This window comes from Balearica regulorum, chromosome 3 (genome assembly GCF_011004875.1).
Source record: "Balearica regulorum gibbericeps isolate bBalReg1 chromosome 3, bBalReg1.pri, whole genome shotgun sequence".
In the NCBI taxonomy this organism is placed as follows: Eukaryota; Metazoa; Chordata; class Aves; order Gruiformes; family Gruidae; genus Balearica; species Balearica regulorum.
The window spans coordinates 77,596,899-77,614,792 of NC_046186.1; the positions used below are offsets into that span (position 1 = coordinate 77,596,899).

Below are 17,894 nucleotides of genomic sequence, written 5' to 3' on the forward strand. Positions count from 1 at the left end.
TCATTTGCTTTCTCATATATTTGATACTGTTGCTAGAAGTTAGTGAAATATAGTATTATAAATAAAAACACGAGCAGTGTTCGTTTTTAACCAGAACAGTATTTGCAATCAATAAATTGGTAAGAAAGAATGCAACATGATCCCCTCAATTATCAGATGTTTTGAATTAGATCAGTTTTCACCTAATAAGCAAGGGAGCTTATTTTCACAGCTGGGTTTACCTTATATTCTATCATCTACCTCAGGAGTGCAGTAGAGCCCCCCAAGAGGCATCGCTATAAAGCACATAACGTTACTCTAGAAGCAACACTTTCAAAAGGAACAAAACTCCATAGATTGGACAAACCTAAGGGAAAAAAAAAAGTTGTTTCCTTGCTCTGAAACAAAAAGTACCAATTAATTCTACCGTGCTACTCCTGAATACCACAGAATGAACAGTGAATTGTATTCAGAGGATTTATTTTACTGCCATTTTTTTCTGCCTTTAGCTGAGAAGCAAAACTAGAGTAAGGAATTTAAAATTTCTTAGTCAACGTTTAAAGCTGTTGCCATTGTCAAGCTGATAATGCTAATTTGTTTTATTATTACTAACCTGCCAGACCCCAGCTGTTGTCTTAGTCAAAACCTGAGTTTTCCAATAACTAGGAACTGCAGCTGCTCAGAACGGGTCGCCAGGGATTTGAACCATCACAAACATTACTCATCTGGTCCTGCCCTGATCAGACGACTTTGGCCAAAAGGCAGGGTCAGGCCTGCTTGAGATTTGAGACACACAAATTAAAAGCTTTTTTCCATGCGCCCCCCCCCCGCTGATCTTCAGAAAAATAATATTTCTCATTCAGCCTTTGAAAAGTTATCCATAATTCTCACCTAACGTGCTTCCAATCTGGCAAGGCCTAATTCTTGTGGATACTCTACGCTAATTAGCTTTTGAAAAAAGAGATCATGAATTAGAACTGAAGATATCCACTAAGTTATTGCTCCCATCTATCACTCTGTCAGTGCCAAAAACTCAAAACCAAGAAAATACTATTTCAAATACCTTTACTTAAAACAATTGAGACCCATAAGTTTCTACACTATGTTTTTGCCAGCTGCATGTAACAGGTGTAACCATAAACATTAGAAAATGGTGCATTTTGACAGGCATACAGCCAAAGCGCTTCTCAATTTAAACATCCCAAACTGGAACTATTTTTGTTTAACAAATGCTGTCACATGAAGTACCTTCAACAGAGCCCCAGAACTTATGGGAAATGACTATTTAATGTTTAACATTTCACTGATATTTATTGTTGTTTTTACTCTCATATATTACTTTCAGATGGGAATCCTTGCCAAAAAAACCCTAACTTTCCATTCGTCCAACTCTTATTAACTGTTTCTGTTTGGATTACCAACATCACACATTCTAATTTCTTCCTTTCCTTTCAACAAGTTTCTCTCCAAAAACATAACTAAGCTGTCCTGCTCCCTGAGCTCTGCGGCCCTCTACCACTTGTCCTTCCTCCAACATATTTTCTTTCCTGTTATTCTGGCTTTAACTCCAGAATACCACTCTCCTTGCATTTTTCTACCATTTCTGCATTGTACAGCATGATAAACTCTCCTGCAAAGTAGAAGCACTTGCTAATGAGCAACTACTTAATTGGCGACATCAACGTGGCTTGTTCAAACTCACTGAACACAGAGGTGTTTTAACCACAGAGCGCAAATAGGTATTTTCCCTGTGGTTATTGAGATACACGTACACGCATTGTGCACAGTACAGGCTAGAGACCACCCAAAAACCAGAGTCCATTTCCCGCAGAGGAATGAGGAAGAGCTCTTCCCACAGATGAAGCATACCAAGCTGAGTTTAGTGGAGTACAAGGAAATTGTTCAGGAAACAAAGGCATTTACATGCAAAGTCATACAAACGTTTCTTAACTAAGGGACTGAGCCCTCGCTTTTCATGTTAGCGATTTCAAGATTCAACAACATGCTAGCCTTTAGTATTACGCTAAGCTCCTACTCCCTTACAGACACAGGAGAAAGCAAGCCACACACTGGCCAAACCAGTTCCAACCAGTTCAGCTGGAGACCTTTTCTCTTCAGCATCACCAAGCTTTCTGTGTTCAAAAGCTGCATGACTACAAGCTCCGAGATTTTCAGGTTTGACAGAAGAAATAAGAAATTATTCATTAATCTCCACACAAAAGTAGACAATGGTCAGTGATAGCAATGACAGGTCAGTCAAGTGAGTAGGCAAGCCACATCTGGTCCAGAGGTGGGGGGCAGGAAAGGGTGCAGGGAGAGAAATCTCTTTCAGAGTGAAACAGTTTGAAGGCTTTACCTTTTTGCTAAGTTTATTTGCCTCTCACATTTGTTAAAGCTGAAGTGGAAAAACAGGAACAAGCAAACCTTGAACAGCAAATTTTAAAACACACCTTTCACTGACCTTGTAGAAATTGAAAGAGAAAAATTTATGAATTCCAAAGACATTGAATTGCCTCCTGCAAACAACAAGAACCGAACCCTCTTCAGGAAAAAAAATAAAATAAAATCTGCCAGTCACAAATGAATCAGTGAGGCATGCTTACTAGCAGAGGTTTCTCACTAAGTCTCACAGTCTCTACAAGCACTGCCAAAATTTTTAATCCTAGAAAAGCGGATAATTCATCCCATTCAGCTGACCAGCTCTACCTTTCTCCCCCAAAGGAGCTAACACCTTCCCTCTCCCCATTAAGCTAGCTAACTCCTCTCTCTAGGAGAGGCTGAGGCCATGAATGGAGTTACTCAGCAACAGCTCTTCTCTCCTTCACACAGAAGACTGAGCTTTCCATCCACCAAGATCTGGCTGGTTCTATGGTTTGTCTTTTTTCTTTTCCTTTCGCTAGCTTTCTCCCCATTACACCTCATTTGGCACTGCTTTTGTCTTTGTATCTTCTGGTGGTCTGCAAATACCTGCCAAAACCTGTCATCGGTTGCAGTGCTTACAGTTTGGGATGTGTCCACCAACTTTGCTGCTGAGGGCTAGCCACCACTGACACTAATCTTTGGCTTCCTCACAGCTACAGAACTTTGGAATTTTTTTTTAAAACAGTACTTTTTTTTTTTTTTAAATACTTTAAATGAGACGAGTGAAAATATTTCTTTTAAATTCACAGTAGTAACTTAGGAACTAGAGAAGCTTCTGGAAAGAAAACGCAGCCAGCCAGCATGTATTTATTTCAGCTAATAGGCTTTTGTAGCCTCCTCTTATCAGTGGCAGATGTGTTAATTTTAAAGCCAAACCAAACAAACTGCTGAAAGAATTTCAAATACAGTCACATCTGCCCACTTGGGCAACAAATGCCTATAAAGCAAAAGACAGCCCTGAATTTTGACATATTAAAGCTTAACCCCCCTCAACACACATTTTCCATCATTTTTCCCTCAACTGGCCAGCCCTGCCCATTCGGTGCTGCTCACAAGCCCTAACTCCCAAACATTTTTTTCCTTATCCCCCTTTTTTTTTTTTTTTTTTGGGGGGGGGGGGGGAAGGAGGGGAGGGGGAGGAGGGTCATCTTGCCCATGAATCCAGGTGTCCCCTTTCGGTCCCCTCTGACACACTGCTTTACACCACCCTGGTGCCTCAGGGGTTGAGTACATAAATGCTGCATGCCCTACCAGGGCTGGTGCCACTCGCGTCACTTTGCTAGCAGCAAGGAGCAAGGGTGGGATGGAGCAACAAGCACCCTGCCCCTTGCCTGCTGACGGGCAGCGCTGGCACACTGTGCCACTGGCCTTTGACCCACCACCATTCTCTGGAAGATTTCACTGTGGGCTTTAGTGAAGTGTCTGCAGCCTAAGGCTCACCCACACAGGACAGCCCAGCACCACCACAGACACCAGAGGGAGGGAACCCTGAAACAGATTCCAGGGGTATCCAAAGTGGTCTTTGAACATGTTAACAGCACTGCCAGAGGCACCCTATGGGGTGCATATCCATGCTAGCACTCTATTCATATATCACAGGCTCAGAAGTTTGCTTCTGAAGTGAATCTCCCCATTTTCCGCACTCACCACACCTTGGTTCCCACGGCGGAGCAGTCTCAGAGCACACGCGTGGAGGCTCCCTCGTAGGCTGAGCTACACAGGAAGATGCACTCCAGAAACTCCAAGGGTATTACAATGCACAGAACTTAAGTAGAACCAGGCTGAAGTAAATCTCGCTAAAACATGTAGAATGAACGTTGAATCCTCAGCACAAACTTTTCCCCTACAAATCCACTTCTCATCATGGTACTCATCCTCTTTTCCACATCTTCTTCCCTGCAACATGCATCCCCTCCAGTGCCCCATTTCTGTGGTCATCACTACAAACCATCCTGGAAATGGTTAGACTCCCAAGCACTTCATTGTTTTGCTTCTGAGCAATGTGATTCCCATTCTTCATCAATATATTGGGAAACTGCATATCACCAGTAACTTTTGCCTGAAAGAGCACTTTGTCTCTTACACAAAAAACAAAGCTGCAGACGGACTTATCTCTCAAGCTAACAGAATTCCAGTCCATTTGCTCATGTGTCAAACAAGTCCTCAGAGAGTGCCATGCTAGGCACTCCTCTTGATACACTGGGTCACGCACCAAGGGAGGATAAGGGCATTTTTAACTAGTTATACCACAACACACTCACATCCACTCTGCATCACAGGAATAGTCAGTCTGTTGACTTGCAGAGTTCGGCACACCTCCCTCTCAGGCAGGAAGGCGGTGACTACATGCTGCCCTGCAACTCGAGATCAGGGATACAAATGCCACAAAAAGAAAGAATAAACTCTGCATTTGCCCCATGAGACTTATGCAAGTCTAGAAACATCCTGTGCAAGTCAGAGCCGTTGCAGGAGCCTAGAGGAGAAAACACCCAGGCTCCACAGCATTCACAGTCCTGTCTGACTGGCCAGGTCAGCAGACTCTCTGCTTTCGTCCCTTAATAACTTCTGGGCTGATAAGCCAATTTCAACTAGAGCCAACAGACAACAACAGTTATTCAAGGATAACTACATTCCTGAAAGTTTTATGGCCACTGGCAACTGGATAAACTGGCATGTGCATGGTTAAAAAAGCTTCAGATTTTCTCTTGCCTTGCCAGGGTTTAGTCAATCATACACTGGCAGCCAATCAACCCACACCATCAGTCATATCACATCTTCTCCACGTGGCCATTAGGGGACGTGGAAGGAAGAGTATTTGGGGACACAGGCCAAAAGCATTACAGTGGGGAAGAGGTACCTCTAGAGATACCAAGTTCAGAATCTGTAATGCAGGTCCACATGAAACAACTTCAGTTTTGCATGATTTCCAAAAGGACTGAACAAATTAGATAATCAACATATGTGCAAACATGCACATGTATGTGAGAAAATATTAAGTACTGTTCATTTGCAAATATAAATATTCCTCTCTTTCAGGGATTTAATCTGAGATCACCATAGAATACTTGTATTAATGATCAGCCTGGAAGGAAAGAGGGTGTATCTGTGCCTCCACTGAGAAAAAAGGCTGCATCATCACCTAAATCCTTACAACATACAAGGACATCTACAGAGGGGAACCAGCCACCAGACAAAACCAAAGGAAAAAAACCCAGTCCCACTGTTGAGTCTCATGGGGCTACTTAATCACTTGTTCTCTCACTCAGGAGTCAACCAACCCTAACTTTGCCCAGCCTGAGGCTAGCTCAACAATGTGATCTGGCATACGTCAGCATCTCTAGAGCACCCCTTCCTCTTCTCTCAACTATTCACTTCTCTCCTCATAAAGTCTTCCCTGCTGTTCTTAGGCACATCAACTTACTCCCTCCTTGAGGAAATGTTTTGCCTTGCCTCCCTTGAGCTGGCAAGAAGATCTCAGAAATACCAGCATCGACTCTTTTAGCAGCAGTGTTGGCATACGCTGGCTTGAAGAATTTGTCAGACTGCCCTAAAACATTAAAGCACAAGGTCTCAGTGGTCCAACTGCTGTTTAGCTTTTTTTCTTTTCTTATTGATATTTGTCTTCACAGAGCTTAATGAACACAAGCAGACATCACACCTAATTATTATTACTATAATTACTGCTAAATCATTAGGCAATTTATCAAAGCAAAAATAAAATTTACAGTTAATAAATTTTCCAGTATGGATGACTGGGATAACAGTGTCTGTCTTTATAGTTAAGAGTGCCCAACACTATTCTTTAAAATCATCACTTCATAAGTCACAGATTTTAAATAAAATTTTTCCCTGACTCGTTTTAATTCAGTGGAACTTACATTGAACACAAAAATGAAAACAGCATAGAATTGTTTCAGAAAAAGGTGATAGAAAATGTACAGATTTGCCCACATTCAGTAAACTCTACTCCTTTGCACATTTGTCTATTTAGTTCTAGTATCTCATGGGGTTAAATATAGGAACAGGGATCACAACAGAAGAGTGATACATAGCTATCCATGAAGACTTCACCAAATATGGTTAAACAGTAACCAATGGATACTCTTATTTGACTATGCTCAAAACTTCAACACTTGTCCCAGAAACTTCTTGATGTTCCACCTGCATTAAGTATGTTCCCAAAGTGTGGTTAGCCTCAGGAAAAATACCCAGCTCCACAGAAATCATGGAAAAATGGGTAGCTCTGCATTTTATGAGCATGTTATTTAGCCTCGCAGCATGGTAGAACATGTTCGCTTTGAAATCCTCACTTCATAATGTTCTGCTCAGATTCCCCTCACACTCACTTGGGTTGAGGCTTCGCTTCACAACCTTTGTTAAACAATAACCACATGCTCCTAATTTAAGAGGCCCTATTCTACGAATTGGATATCTGAGTATTTGTTACAATAGAAATATAATTAAATTTTGTTGATTCTTCAGTTTTGTTTTGTTGTTTGTTTTTTTTGTTTTGGTGGGTTTTGTTGAGTTTTTGTTTTGTTTTGTTAAGACAAAAACACTATTTTATGTCATCATTTCTCACTCATGCCATGTCAGAACTCAAATGTTAGAATACACCAACTTCAGGCTCATCATTCAAACCTAACCCCATTTTCCTGTGTCTATGTGGTATCATTATCATCGTTAATTACAAGAACGTGTACTACGCTATCATAAAGACTATCTTAGTGGGCACGCAAAGCATACATTTCTTGTGGAAAGAGATGAATGTGGATGCTTATTAATCTCCATGAAAGTGTGATCTCAACACCCACTATGCAACAGTTAAACAACGCAAGGGATGTGGAATTGTTACTTTGTCTTGATTTTTTAAAATTATTTAAAGAAAGAAAAATTAAGTTTTCAACATAAATGCAAATCAATCAGATAAGTGTCATAAGCAGTTCCCATATATCCCACTGTCTTATTTTAAAATTATTTTCTTAACATGTAGTATTTATGTTACACACAGCACTGTTAAACACAGCAGTTCTCCTTCTGTCTGAAAAGTTTATAGCTGTATGCTTCCAAATTTCTACCAGAAGAAACATCATCTAAAAGCAAGCGTGCCGTCCCAGAAGGAGCTTTCAGATCCTGTTAGGAGGGTGGGCACCTGAGCTTTATACCCTTCCAAAATTAGAAAGTACACAAAGTACTAAGTATATAAATCACCAAAATATATAAATCACCAAGACTACATTATAAGTTAAATATTATTATATAATGATATATGTATGTATTTATTACAGCATCATTCCTGCAAACTCCTTACAATAGTCAAATCTGCTTCAAAATCAGCACATGCAAAAGAGAAGACCTGAAGTCAGACTGAATTAAGTATCTATCATCTTCAGGTATCCTAAGCTCCTTCCTGCCCCCTTCCCAACCCCTCAGCCTCCCCAGTTAAAAAAAGCCTTATGGTGGGAAGAGGCTTAGCTAACATTTGGGTGATGATGCCTTTTGTAAGAGCTCACAAAGGAAGAACATTTATTTTGTGCTTACATTTATTTTCATGGTAATAGTCAAGTGCAGCCTAGCAGCTCTGTCTTCTGCAGTTCACAGCAAGAACTGCTTTGCCTCAGGAATGGCTTAAGAATACCAAATAAAACATGGGCTCTAAAGAAATGGACATTAAACAATATCAAACACGCATATTTTATATGTTGGCGCGTACAAAATATAAGGCTGACAAACCCAGATGAGAAAATTAAAGTGCACATGGCCAGCCAGACTCCCTTACCACCAAATATTTCAACGTAGTTTAAATCCTGTTCAGGCTCTATCTCAACTTTTCAAATAAAAATTGGCAATTCACAATAACTGTAGCAATTATTACAAGTGGGAACACCATTCTCAGGAACAGATTCTTACAGTGCTGTTTTTTCCAAAATACAAAATCCACACCTTGGAGGTAGGATTCAGCATGTGTCTACAGTGCACAAGTCTTACATGTGACTATAAAGATAACAGAAACAGGTGGGTTGATGGTTCAATCCATCTCAAGAGGACATTTAACATCAGTCTCAAACCCTGCGTGGTTTACGTCTGTTATGCGCACATGTATAGTCACTTACAGCGTTGCATCACATTCTTTGCTTCACACGAGTACACTTATGAACTACACACTGCTATTTTTCCAGCTAACAGCCTAGAACCTTGTGCAACAAACCACATCTGTGACAAATGCTATATCCGTTTTTATTATAGTTCTGTCTTTCAATGTATGCAAACAGCATTAAAAAAAAGTACCAACACTACCAATGTAAGTAACATCACACAAAACAGCAATTAATAAAATCACCTTATCTGTGGTTAAAACATTGATGCCAGTGTCCTCTATATGAACTACATGGTACTACTAAAATTCAAAGTGTCTAACCAGTTAGGTTGTATTGTTGGAGTCAAGATAGCCTCGGATAACTCAGCTGAGACCAGTAGAGGTACAGCATTTATCACACAAGAGTTTGTACAGTTTACTTCCTGAAGCAACTGCATCAAAATCTCTGGATATCAAAAGCCACTAGTAAACCACTAATGTTGCCAAAACAGCATTGACAATGCTTGGCTTAAAAGAACAAAAGAAAACAAAAAACAACAACAAAAACCCCAACACATACACTCACTCTCACAGGTTACGAGCACCAAACACTTAATGTAAGTCAGCATACCCAAAACTTCCTGAACGCTCTACTAAATTATTCCAAGACAAAGCAAGATAACACCAAACTTTAGTATTTCTCTAAGTGCAGTGCTTGCACTAGAGATGATTACAGTGTTAGTAACGAAATACATAAAATTGCAAGATAGAATAGTGATTTGTTATCAGTCAATAAAACCCTTGCAAATAACTGTGACCATGGTTACGTAAAACATCAGCATTAGGAGAACATTCTGCACCTCCTGAAGGTAAAAACCCGTGATTTACTGAGAACAGAAAAAGAGAAAACCAGTATTTAGGAGTAGAATCGATTACAACACGTGTGATTTTTTTTTTTTTTTTGTCTTATTTGGCATTCCAGCAAATGTAACAAAAAGGCTTTTCACCAAAATATAAATTGTTGAATCCCAGCAAGATAGCTAGCACCATCCTATGAACATCTCCCCGTGCCATGCAGAGAGAGGTAAGAATGGGCCCAGTGCACCATACCTGGAAGCAGTCATCAAGGGCTTCATCCCAGCCCCCAGGAGCCAGGGAAAGCTTCACTATAAACTTCAGTGAAAGTAAGGTACAGCTCATGCTTATTATAATATCGGTTCTGTGCTTCATTGCCAAAACATGCACTTTCTGGACAACAAATATAAATTCCTGTTAGACTTAGAATGTTACACTGATCAATGGCATAAGATAGCAAATCAGACTAGTCTTAACACAAATAGGAATCCAATTAAAATGGCATCAGCACAGCCCCCGGAAGAGGATGCGATGTTCAGTTTTATTTATTTTTGCAAATATGGATGGTTCCTATGGCCCGCCAGTGACACTGTGCACTGCCAAATGGGAAGTCAAGTTCAAAGTTTGAAATTGGCCTTTTGCTTTTCTGCCTGAGAACACAAAAGCAGTAGCTCCTGGTATGGGATCCAGCTACACACCACCTCAAACACCACACTCGCACTCTTCCAACAGCTGCTTTAAGAACCAGGCAAGGTTTGGATGATTCTCATTTAAGCTTACCTAGCCAGAAACAACACTAAAACAAAGATGAGAGAATGCAAAGTGAACCTTATTTATACAGACAAAGGACAGACAGAAGAGTAACAGCAAAAATCTATTCAAAATTAAATCACACTACTGGAAACTGAGAACAAGCCCACTGGAATTATTCTGTACATGAGAAGTAGCAGCTCAGAACTGGGATCGCACAGTTTATGAACATGTGTGTTCAGATCTTTCTGATGAAGGTTATTTTATTTCTAACTAGGTTAGTCAAAAAAGGGGCATAAGTTTCTCCATTAGCCATTATGAGCATAGGGAAAATCCACTTGGCTAGATACAGGAGAACAGGGGCGGGGGGGAACCAAAACAAACAAAACAAAACCAAAAAAGAGTATTCACAATTTTTGTCAGGAAGACTCTCATTATATGGTTTAAATTAGGACTCTCCTATCAGATTCAATATTGATATAAATACAGAAAGAATGCACAACAAAAGGATTAGTAGTTCAGTCTACAAAAATCAGTTATAAACCGAAAAGAACATTGAGTGGCACACCATTATTTAAGTGTGGGGAAGAATATAATATTCCTTTCTTGTCATTTGTGTTTTGAAAATATCTTGGTTTTTTGGTTTTTTTATTATTTCCTATTTCAGAGTCATGGCATTTCGTAACCACACTTACTCGAGCTTTCCATAACTGCATCTGACACAGCGCATAATGCTGTTCTCAGTGAAATAAAAATTCTGATTTTCTTTGCAAGTAGGCTCAGTTCAGCAGGATCAAATTTATAACATTAATAAATCACCAAAACCCAAGATAGCATCTCAAAACAGTGTAATATATAAGCCTTAGCTATGTTTTACAAACAGATTAATCATGAACAGATTGAATAAGCCCATAGTAAAGTGATCCTTCATTTGCATCCATCTGATTTCTTTTCAATGATTGATGAAATATTCTTAAAGCAATATTCTACACTATTTCCACCATGCTTTGCCAAAGCTCTTCAGCAGAACCTGGTCTTCAGAAGTAATTTTTCAGACACTTACATGAAAACAAAACATTAGTCAACGCATAACACACACCTTGGGTCCCTCTTTCTACTACCACCACCACAAAGGATTCCTGTGGCGTTGCTGAATTTTCAAAGCAGAGTGAGCTGCAAATCAGATCTGTGCACATAGCACAGCCTGCCAGGAATGGATTTCCAGACTAAAGCAAGTGATTACGAGCACCCAGCATTCATACTTTTAATAGTTCAGTGGGTTTATTTCAGACCAGATCTAATGTAGTCTTATGCACCAAACCCACCTCATTAGGTAGAATGCTGTAGCTCACATCCCAATTTTGTTATGTCCGAAAATAATCCTGGTAATGGATGGATGCTCTGTGGAACCATTTTCTGATGTGAACCAGGAACTAACGAGAACAATTAGAAGAGTCATCTCAGGTCATCTTCTGACCTGAACACTCTAATGTAGACATGCTCCCAGTCACATTTTTCTCCACTTACTGTTAAATCTTGATGTCAGCCAAGGAAGAGCAATCCAGCAGATGGAGGGTTCAGCAATGAGCCATAAAACCATAAAACAGGCAGAACTGAGCCTCTAATAGGAGAAAATTGTCAGTGGTTCTTCATAACCTGACCATCTAAATCTGCCCCAAACCTCTGCCCTTCTCTCCGCTTGATCACACCCTTCCTTAGACCCAGGCTGAAACCGCTTCCTCCATAGCCCAGTCCTAACCCTTTCTCACTCAGCCCACAGCCTGAAGCGTGTGCTCTCGGCAACCTCCCCATTGACTTTGTTCCTTTTCTCCTTAAACTAGCTGTAAGTCAAGAGACATTCAGGGTGATCTCTCCTCTAGGCTTCCTACCAATCTGCACAATCATCCAACTCTCATTCTTTCAAACCAAAACTGAGGCTCCAGCAGATCTCCACACACAGCCCTGAATATAGCAATGATGCCAAAAGAACAGATGAAGAGGAGAGTCAGCCTGTGGAAGCCTGGAAAGGAAACAGGTCTCAAGTTATCCAGATAACGATGATATCAAAGGTCTTTTCCAACCAAAATGATTCTATGATACTGAAAATCTTGCATGAGTTCGACAGTCAGTTCGACACTTGAGGCAGGAGATCATCAGAAGGAAGACATTCAAAAAGCAATCTAACAAGAAACAAGGGGAGAGGGAAATTGACTCCAGAGAGTAAAGCTGCCCAGGACAGAATGAAAATGGATCTTGGGAAGTACTACATGCAATGCAGAAACATAAGGAAATGTGAGAAAATATATATATAAGACAAATGCGGATAATTCATATGGCTATTTTTTTTAATTAGAAAAATCTAAAATACTATTTTGCTATTCTTTAACAAAGTGCTTCTCATTAGCATGTCACAAAATCTTCAATTTAATGCTAAACAAATGTATTACAGAGCTTGGGCTGGAGGTGGAATGTAGCCAAGCTATTGCTCAGTAATGGTGAATACGTCATTTAATTGATCTACTTAATGCAAACTAAGTATTAGTACAATGTATGAAGAAAAGCATAATTTATACATTTAAAAAAAAAAATCAGTTAAATGTAAAAAGAAAATGAACATACACCTTATTTTTATTAATGTATATTTTAATATTCTTTCTCCTTAAAAATGAAACTATTACTGTAAACTTCACCTCCAAGCAGATTTGGATAAAGGAGGAGGACAGAAAAATATGTAATTTTGTCTAGCTCGGTTGGTTTTTGTTAGTTGAACCTAACTGCAACTTTTCACCTAGTGAAGAAGTAGCCCAATGTTTGCTATAGAACTATGAGCAGATACAGATTTTCTTTTCAATAGGCAATTAGGTATTTCTGAAAGCAAGTAGTAGTAATAAGAAACTATTTTGCAGCACTGTCTTTTGCTTTCAGCAAAAACTTAAGAGTAAAAACAGGAAAAGGTTTAGACTAGCTCAATTTAATAAGAAATACAAGAAAATGCAATAATAGTTTTCACAGCTGAAGATCTGTGGAAGGGTTCTAAGTCAGCTCTGTAAGAGCAAAGCACTGTAAGATGACCAGCAAACTGGAACACTCACTGCTAAGTTTAAAAGGCAAACCAGAAATGAACCATTTCTTTTTTCAATTAAAAAAATAATCACAAAGCACAAATCAAAAGTCACTGTTGCTCAGAATATGCATTTAAAATCCTTAAAGAAGTGAAGCATTTTCTCCACAGCATGGTAAAAACTCAAGGTTAAAAATTTAGGCCAGAAACGATGAGTTCGACCCACATCAATGTCCTGTTTATTGAGGAGAGTTAAGCTTACAGAATCCCCAACATTTTCAGACAGACTATGGCAACTGCGTTATTTGATGTCCTGCCCAGTAATGCACTCAATCTGGGCACTGTTCCTCCTTTATAGACACCCTGGTCTCAGAGACGGGATACATGCTGCTCTCTTCCCCTATATCCGTTCCTTCCTCCACCTCTCAAAACTTTCAGTAGCCAAAAATATTTTTATAAGCTTTTTTTTGGCACAACATCTAAGACAAAAAATATTTAAGGGGATTTCCCTACTTTTGGGAAGACTCCTACCTACTGTCAAAAAGGGAGATCAATCAGTTTCAAGCATCTGTCCAATTGAAGCAATCTGCTGCACAATATTTTATTTCTGTGTAAGAAATTCAGCCCGAATTTTCAGTGATGCCTAAAGCAAATCTGCTCTGTTCCCACTAGCCTTTAAAAAAAAACAAACAAACAAAAAAAAAAAAACCCAAAAAAAAACCCAACCAAAAAAAAAAACCAAAACCAAAACACACACCACAACCAAACACCTTGTCTACTTTCTTTTATATACCTTCTCCTTCCAAGTACAACAGGTAGGAGGAAAAAAAAATAATAAAGCTGCTCTGGGCTTTAACATGCCAAAAAAGTCATCATCTTCAAGACTGTCAACACAACAACTCTAAGTGAACCTGCAGAGCAATATAACAGTTTTAGGAAGGATTTTTGCTATTCAGTGTACTGCATGATCTCCCCCAAGTCAGAAGTAGACCAACATCCTAGTCAGGGTGCCTGTGGGCTTGACAACACAAGCACCAGGATGAGACCTACACACAGTCCCTTATCAGAAATCAAGGACTCTTCTGTGATCCCTATTCATCAGAAATCAAGGTCTCTTCTACTACACCTGAAACAAAGTTATTAAACAAAGCATTGTAACAAGTTGAAACTATATTAGTAGATATAACATAATCCTACAACCATGAGTTTGACTTATTCCTCCCCCACTTCCTGTCCTCTAGTCTGTCATCTGATGAAACACAGAGATAACTGCATTCCAACAACAGCTAAAAGAAGCTGATTTTGTGGTGTTTCAGGATTCATCAGAGAGAAAACTGTTTCACCACTTGCCAACACACATACTCTGTGTTTCATAGCCCCCTTGAGTAAAAATGGGGGGAGTGCCACATAAACCCCAAACTTTTTGAACTACTAGAAAATAACACCATAATTCTGTAGTCAACTCAAGATTTGTCCAGCTGTTCTTGGATCTCCTATGTGATAATGCTCAGCTCAATCCTCCAAATCATCAAGGAATACTATTAAAGGTCTTCATACAACCATAAACAAGCATACTACTGAGCCACAGATGGTCAAAGCCTGAAATAATCTTTCTTGTATTTAACTTCACTTTAAATGTCTTCCTAGTCTTTAATCCAAAACTAAATAAAAAGGCAGTGAAAGCCTACACATCTAGCATGCACCAGCATCAGCGTTGGTCCTTCTCAAAGCAACGGCTGCCAAACAACTAGGGTAAGTGTAAACACATTTACACACTTCACATCTATAGCTGCAATTCTCTAATACACTTCCAGGATACAAACCTGAGCCCGGGCTGTTTTGAAGTGCGTTGAAGCAAACAATCATCCATTATTTTAAGCTGGACCTCTGCTTATAAAACCTTCGCTTTCCAAAATCCTGTAACATTCTATTCTTTCCTGAAAGATGACTGTTTTTACTCAGCCCGGCAAAAGATTTGTCCATATATGGACAACCCCGAAGACAACAAATGGCTCTTTTCCCAGTCTATTATCAAGCCAGGAAATTAGACTGCCTGAGGTATTCTGCCTTACTTACTCCGTTCAGAGCCGAGAAACATTCATGAGTTCGTCAATCATCCAGTTTCACACGAAGGTGAAAGGATGCTTTTCCTTTACAGCTTTAACAGAAATCACCAGCGTCAATTATATAGAAGATTAAAGTCCTCACACAGCCCTGTGAGATAAAAGAGTGCTAATGATGACAGTCCAAGTTACAGAGCAGACAGCTGTGTTCCCTAGGGCTTGGTGGAGGAGAAAAAAAAAAAAAACAAAAAACAAAAAAACCCACCATAATAATATTTAAAAAAAAAAAATAATCACACATCAATGAATTCAGCAACACTGAAAGCATGGAAACAGGAAGAAAGCAAAATCCCTCATCTGTTTTTTAGTAAAGCCTCAGACATTTCCTTGCCATTGCTAATATTTAAATCCAGTTTTATAGAAACATAAAGTCTAAAGAACTCTATGATAGTCAGGTGTCTGTAAAGCTCTTTTGCCTTTCCACACTCAACTTGCAGTTGAACTCACTTTCTTTATTAAGAAAAGATCTATACATATCTATACACTGACTAGCTCTGAAAAATAGATTCAACGCCCAAAGAGGTTACGACTTCCTAAATGGCCAAGAAATACCATCCTCCTTTCACAATGGAAACCCAGCAAAGAAACCCCTCTCACAGAGTCAGCTCAGCTGCCTAGAAACTTAGTGGCAGGCCAGTCTTTGCTTTTTTAAGCTGCAACAAAGGAAACGATTAAGGAAGCATTAAAACCTAAGTGCACCATAAAAGGCATCTACCAGAAAACTAGCTGCTATTTGCAATAAAGAACGCGCCTTATTTACACGATAAAAAACCACCGTAGTCCCTATATCTTCCTAACATATAGGGAAAAAGAACGTATCACAAGAAATACAACCAAAGGTTGATATTTCAGCTCCTCAAACTGGCAGAATTTCTTTCAGCAACTTGAGTAGGTGGGACTGTATCTCCTCAATGGAAAAATATGAACTGATGTGTCATAATCTATTTTTGTTTTGTTGGGATTTTTTAAATCTTCCTCTTCTGCCAGAAAATTTCTTATTGCCCCTTCCATTTCTTGATGTCCCAATTGTCTTTCCAGCTATGTTTATTTTCTGATTGGCAAGGAAACTATGAAATTCTATCTTGTTTCTTTTATATGCTTTCTTGCTCTCTTCCATTTTTCTCCTCTTAACACATCCTGCGCATGTTAATCTTTCAAAGTACGCTTCACAGTAGAATCAAGCAGCCCTTTATGCTGCCAGCATTAGTCAAGATAATAAATAGCAGTAAGATGGCTACTTAAAGCAGTCACAGAATTGTAACTGCTAGATATCCATTCTTGATATTTCCCAAAAAGACTATGGGTATCCATAAAACTCTCAGTCTCATTCATTTTACAGCTGCTTTCTTTCCCGTGGTAAAGCTGTCAACACAGGGGCAGGTGTTTGGTCTTTCAGAGAAAAGTCACTTCTGAAATGGAGTTGTGATGGGATAAAAAAAAACAAACCAAAAAACCCCCTCTTCCTGAAGATACTGCAGCTACTAAGAGGCTGTGGTAGGAATCAATTAACAAAATATATGAGAAGTTTTGGAAGGAGGAAAGGCCACTGAAAACGCTCTCACCCTTTCAGTAGATAGTGCTGATAGGGAAGGTAATGCTGTCACCTTGTCCCACCAGGAATCCCACCTCTGTATTTTAGGAGGATATGAACAGATCAGTTCATGTTGTTAAAAATACTGTTACCAGCACTTGGTAGTACTCTATTTCCTTCCCTTGCTTCCACCAGCTGCCCACCTTCTACGTGAATGATACATGGGACTCTGACAAAGGTACAATACATCAGTGAAGAAAAATATATTTACCATAAATCTAAACCATGCATAACTTAAAATCAGCAAGGGAAGGGAGCAGGTGACTAAGTGAAACTGCAACAGCTCTAGCAGTTCACAGTTTAACAACAGCATTTAAAAGCAGTATTTCGTTTCCTCCTTTTGACCATTAAATCAGTCAGATGAAGAGTTACTTCATCCGCCTAGCACAGCAGTCCACTTCAAAATGCCACGGCACTGAAAAACAACGGTGCCTACATACAATTATATGAATACCAAAAGAAAAGCTGTGGAATGGTAAATTAGCTTACAATCATATTTTGAACTCCAGTCTCCCAATCATAACCATCAGCACTGTTTCCTCACCACAGCCTCAGAAACAGCAACTACCATTTCTTTTGATAAAGCCTGCTGATTTTCAAAGATGTCACAAGCCCATCTGTTCAGTCCAAGAAAGGAAAGCTTCTGTAACTTTTAAAAAACACTCAGGAAAACTAAGCTGAATTCAAGTCAAATGTAGCAAGTGTCTGAGTACGAGCTATTGCTGTGAGCTGAGCTGGAAGGGTAAAAGTTCTTAAATATTCTGTAAATCAGGTATGCAGTTCCTGAAATACAGCAGCTTCTTGCTTTCCAGAGAGAAAACCTCAATTAAATATAATAAACTGAAACATACTCAGATGTCAAATATTCTGGTTTGGGCAGTTCCACTATGCTTCCTTCAAAACCCGAAATGAATTAAATTAATTATCCTTATTCAAATCATTATCCTAGCAGCTTTTAAATCTGCTTGTTAGAGAGCTTTGATGGTCTGCTTCCACAAGTGTCATCCCCCCCACCCCACCCCCCAAAAAAAAAAAACC

General features: G+C 39.4%; 1 protein-coding gene across 4 annotated transcripts in view; it reads right to left on the minus strand.

Annotated features, from left to right (window-relative positions):
* PDE10A (phosphodiesterase 10A) overlaps positions 1-17,894 on the minus strand; it is a 374,774-nt gene that overhangs the window by 150,662 nt on the left and 206,218 nt on the right. The window contains exon 1 of one of the 4 annotated variants that reach the window (XM_075748560.1): positions 14,966-15,023. The exons of the other annotated variants lie outside the window; for them this stretch is intronic. Coding sequence (XP_075604675.1) covers positions 14,966-15,008 — 43 coding nt within the window. The 5' untranslated portion in view covers positions 15,009-15,023. Of the gene's footprint in view, positions 1-14,965; positions 15,024-17,894 lie in introns of those variants that run through there. 4 annotated transcript variants of the gene reach the window in all.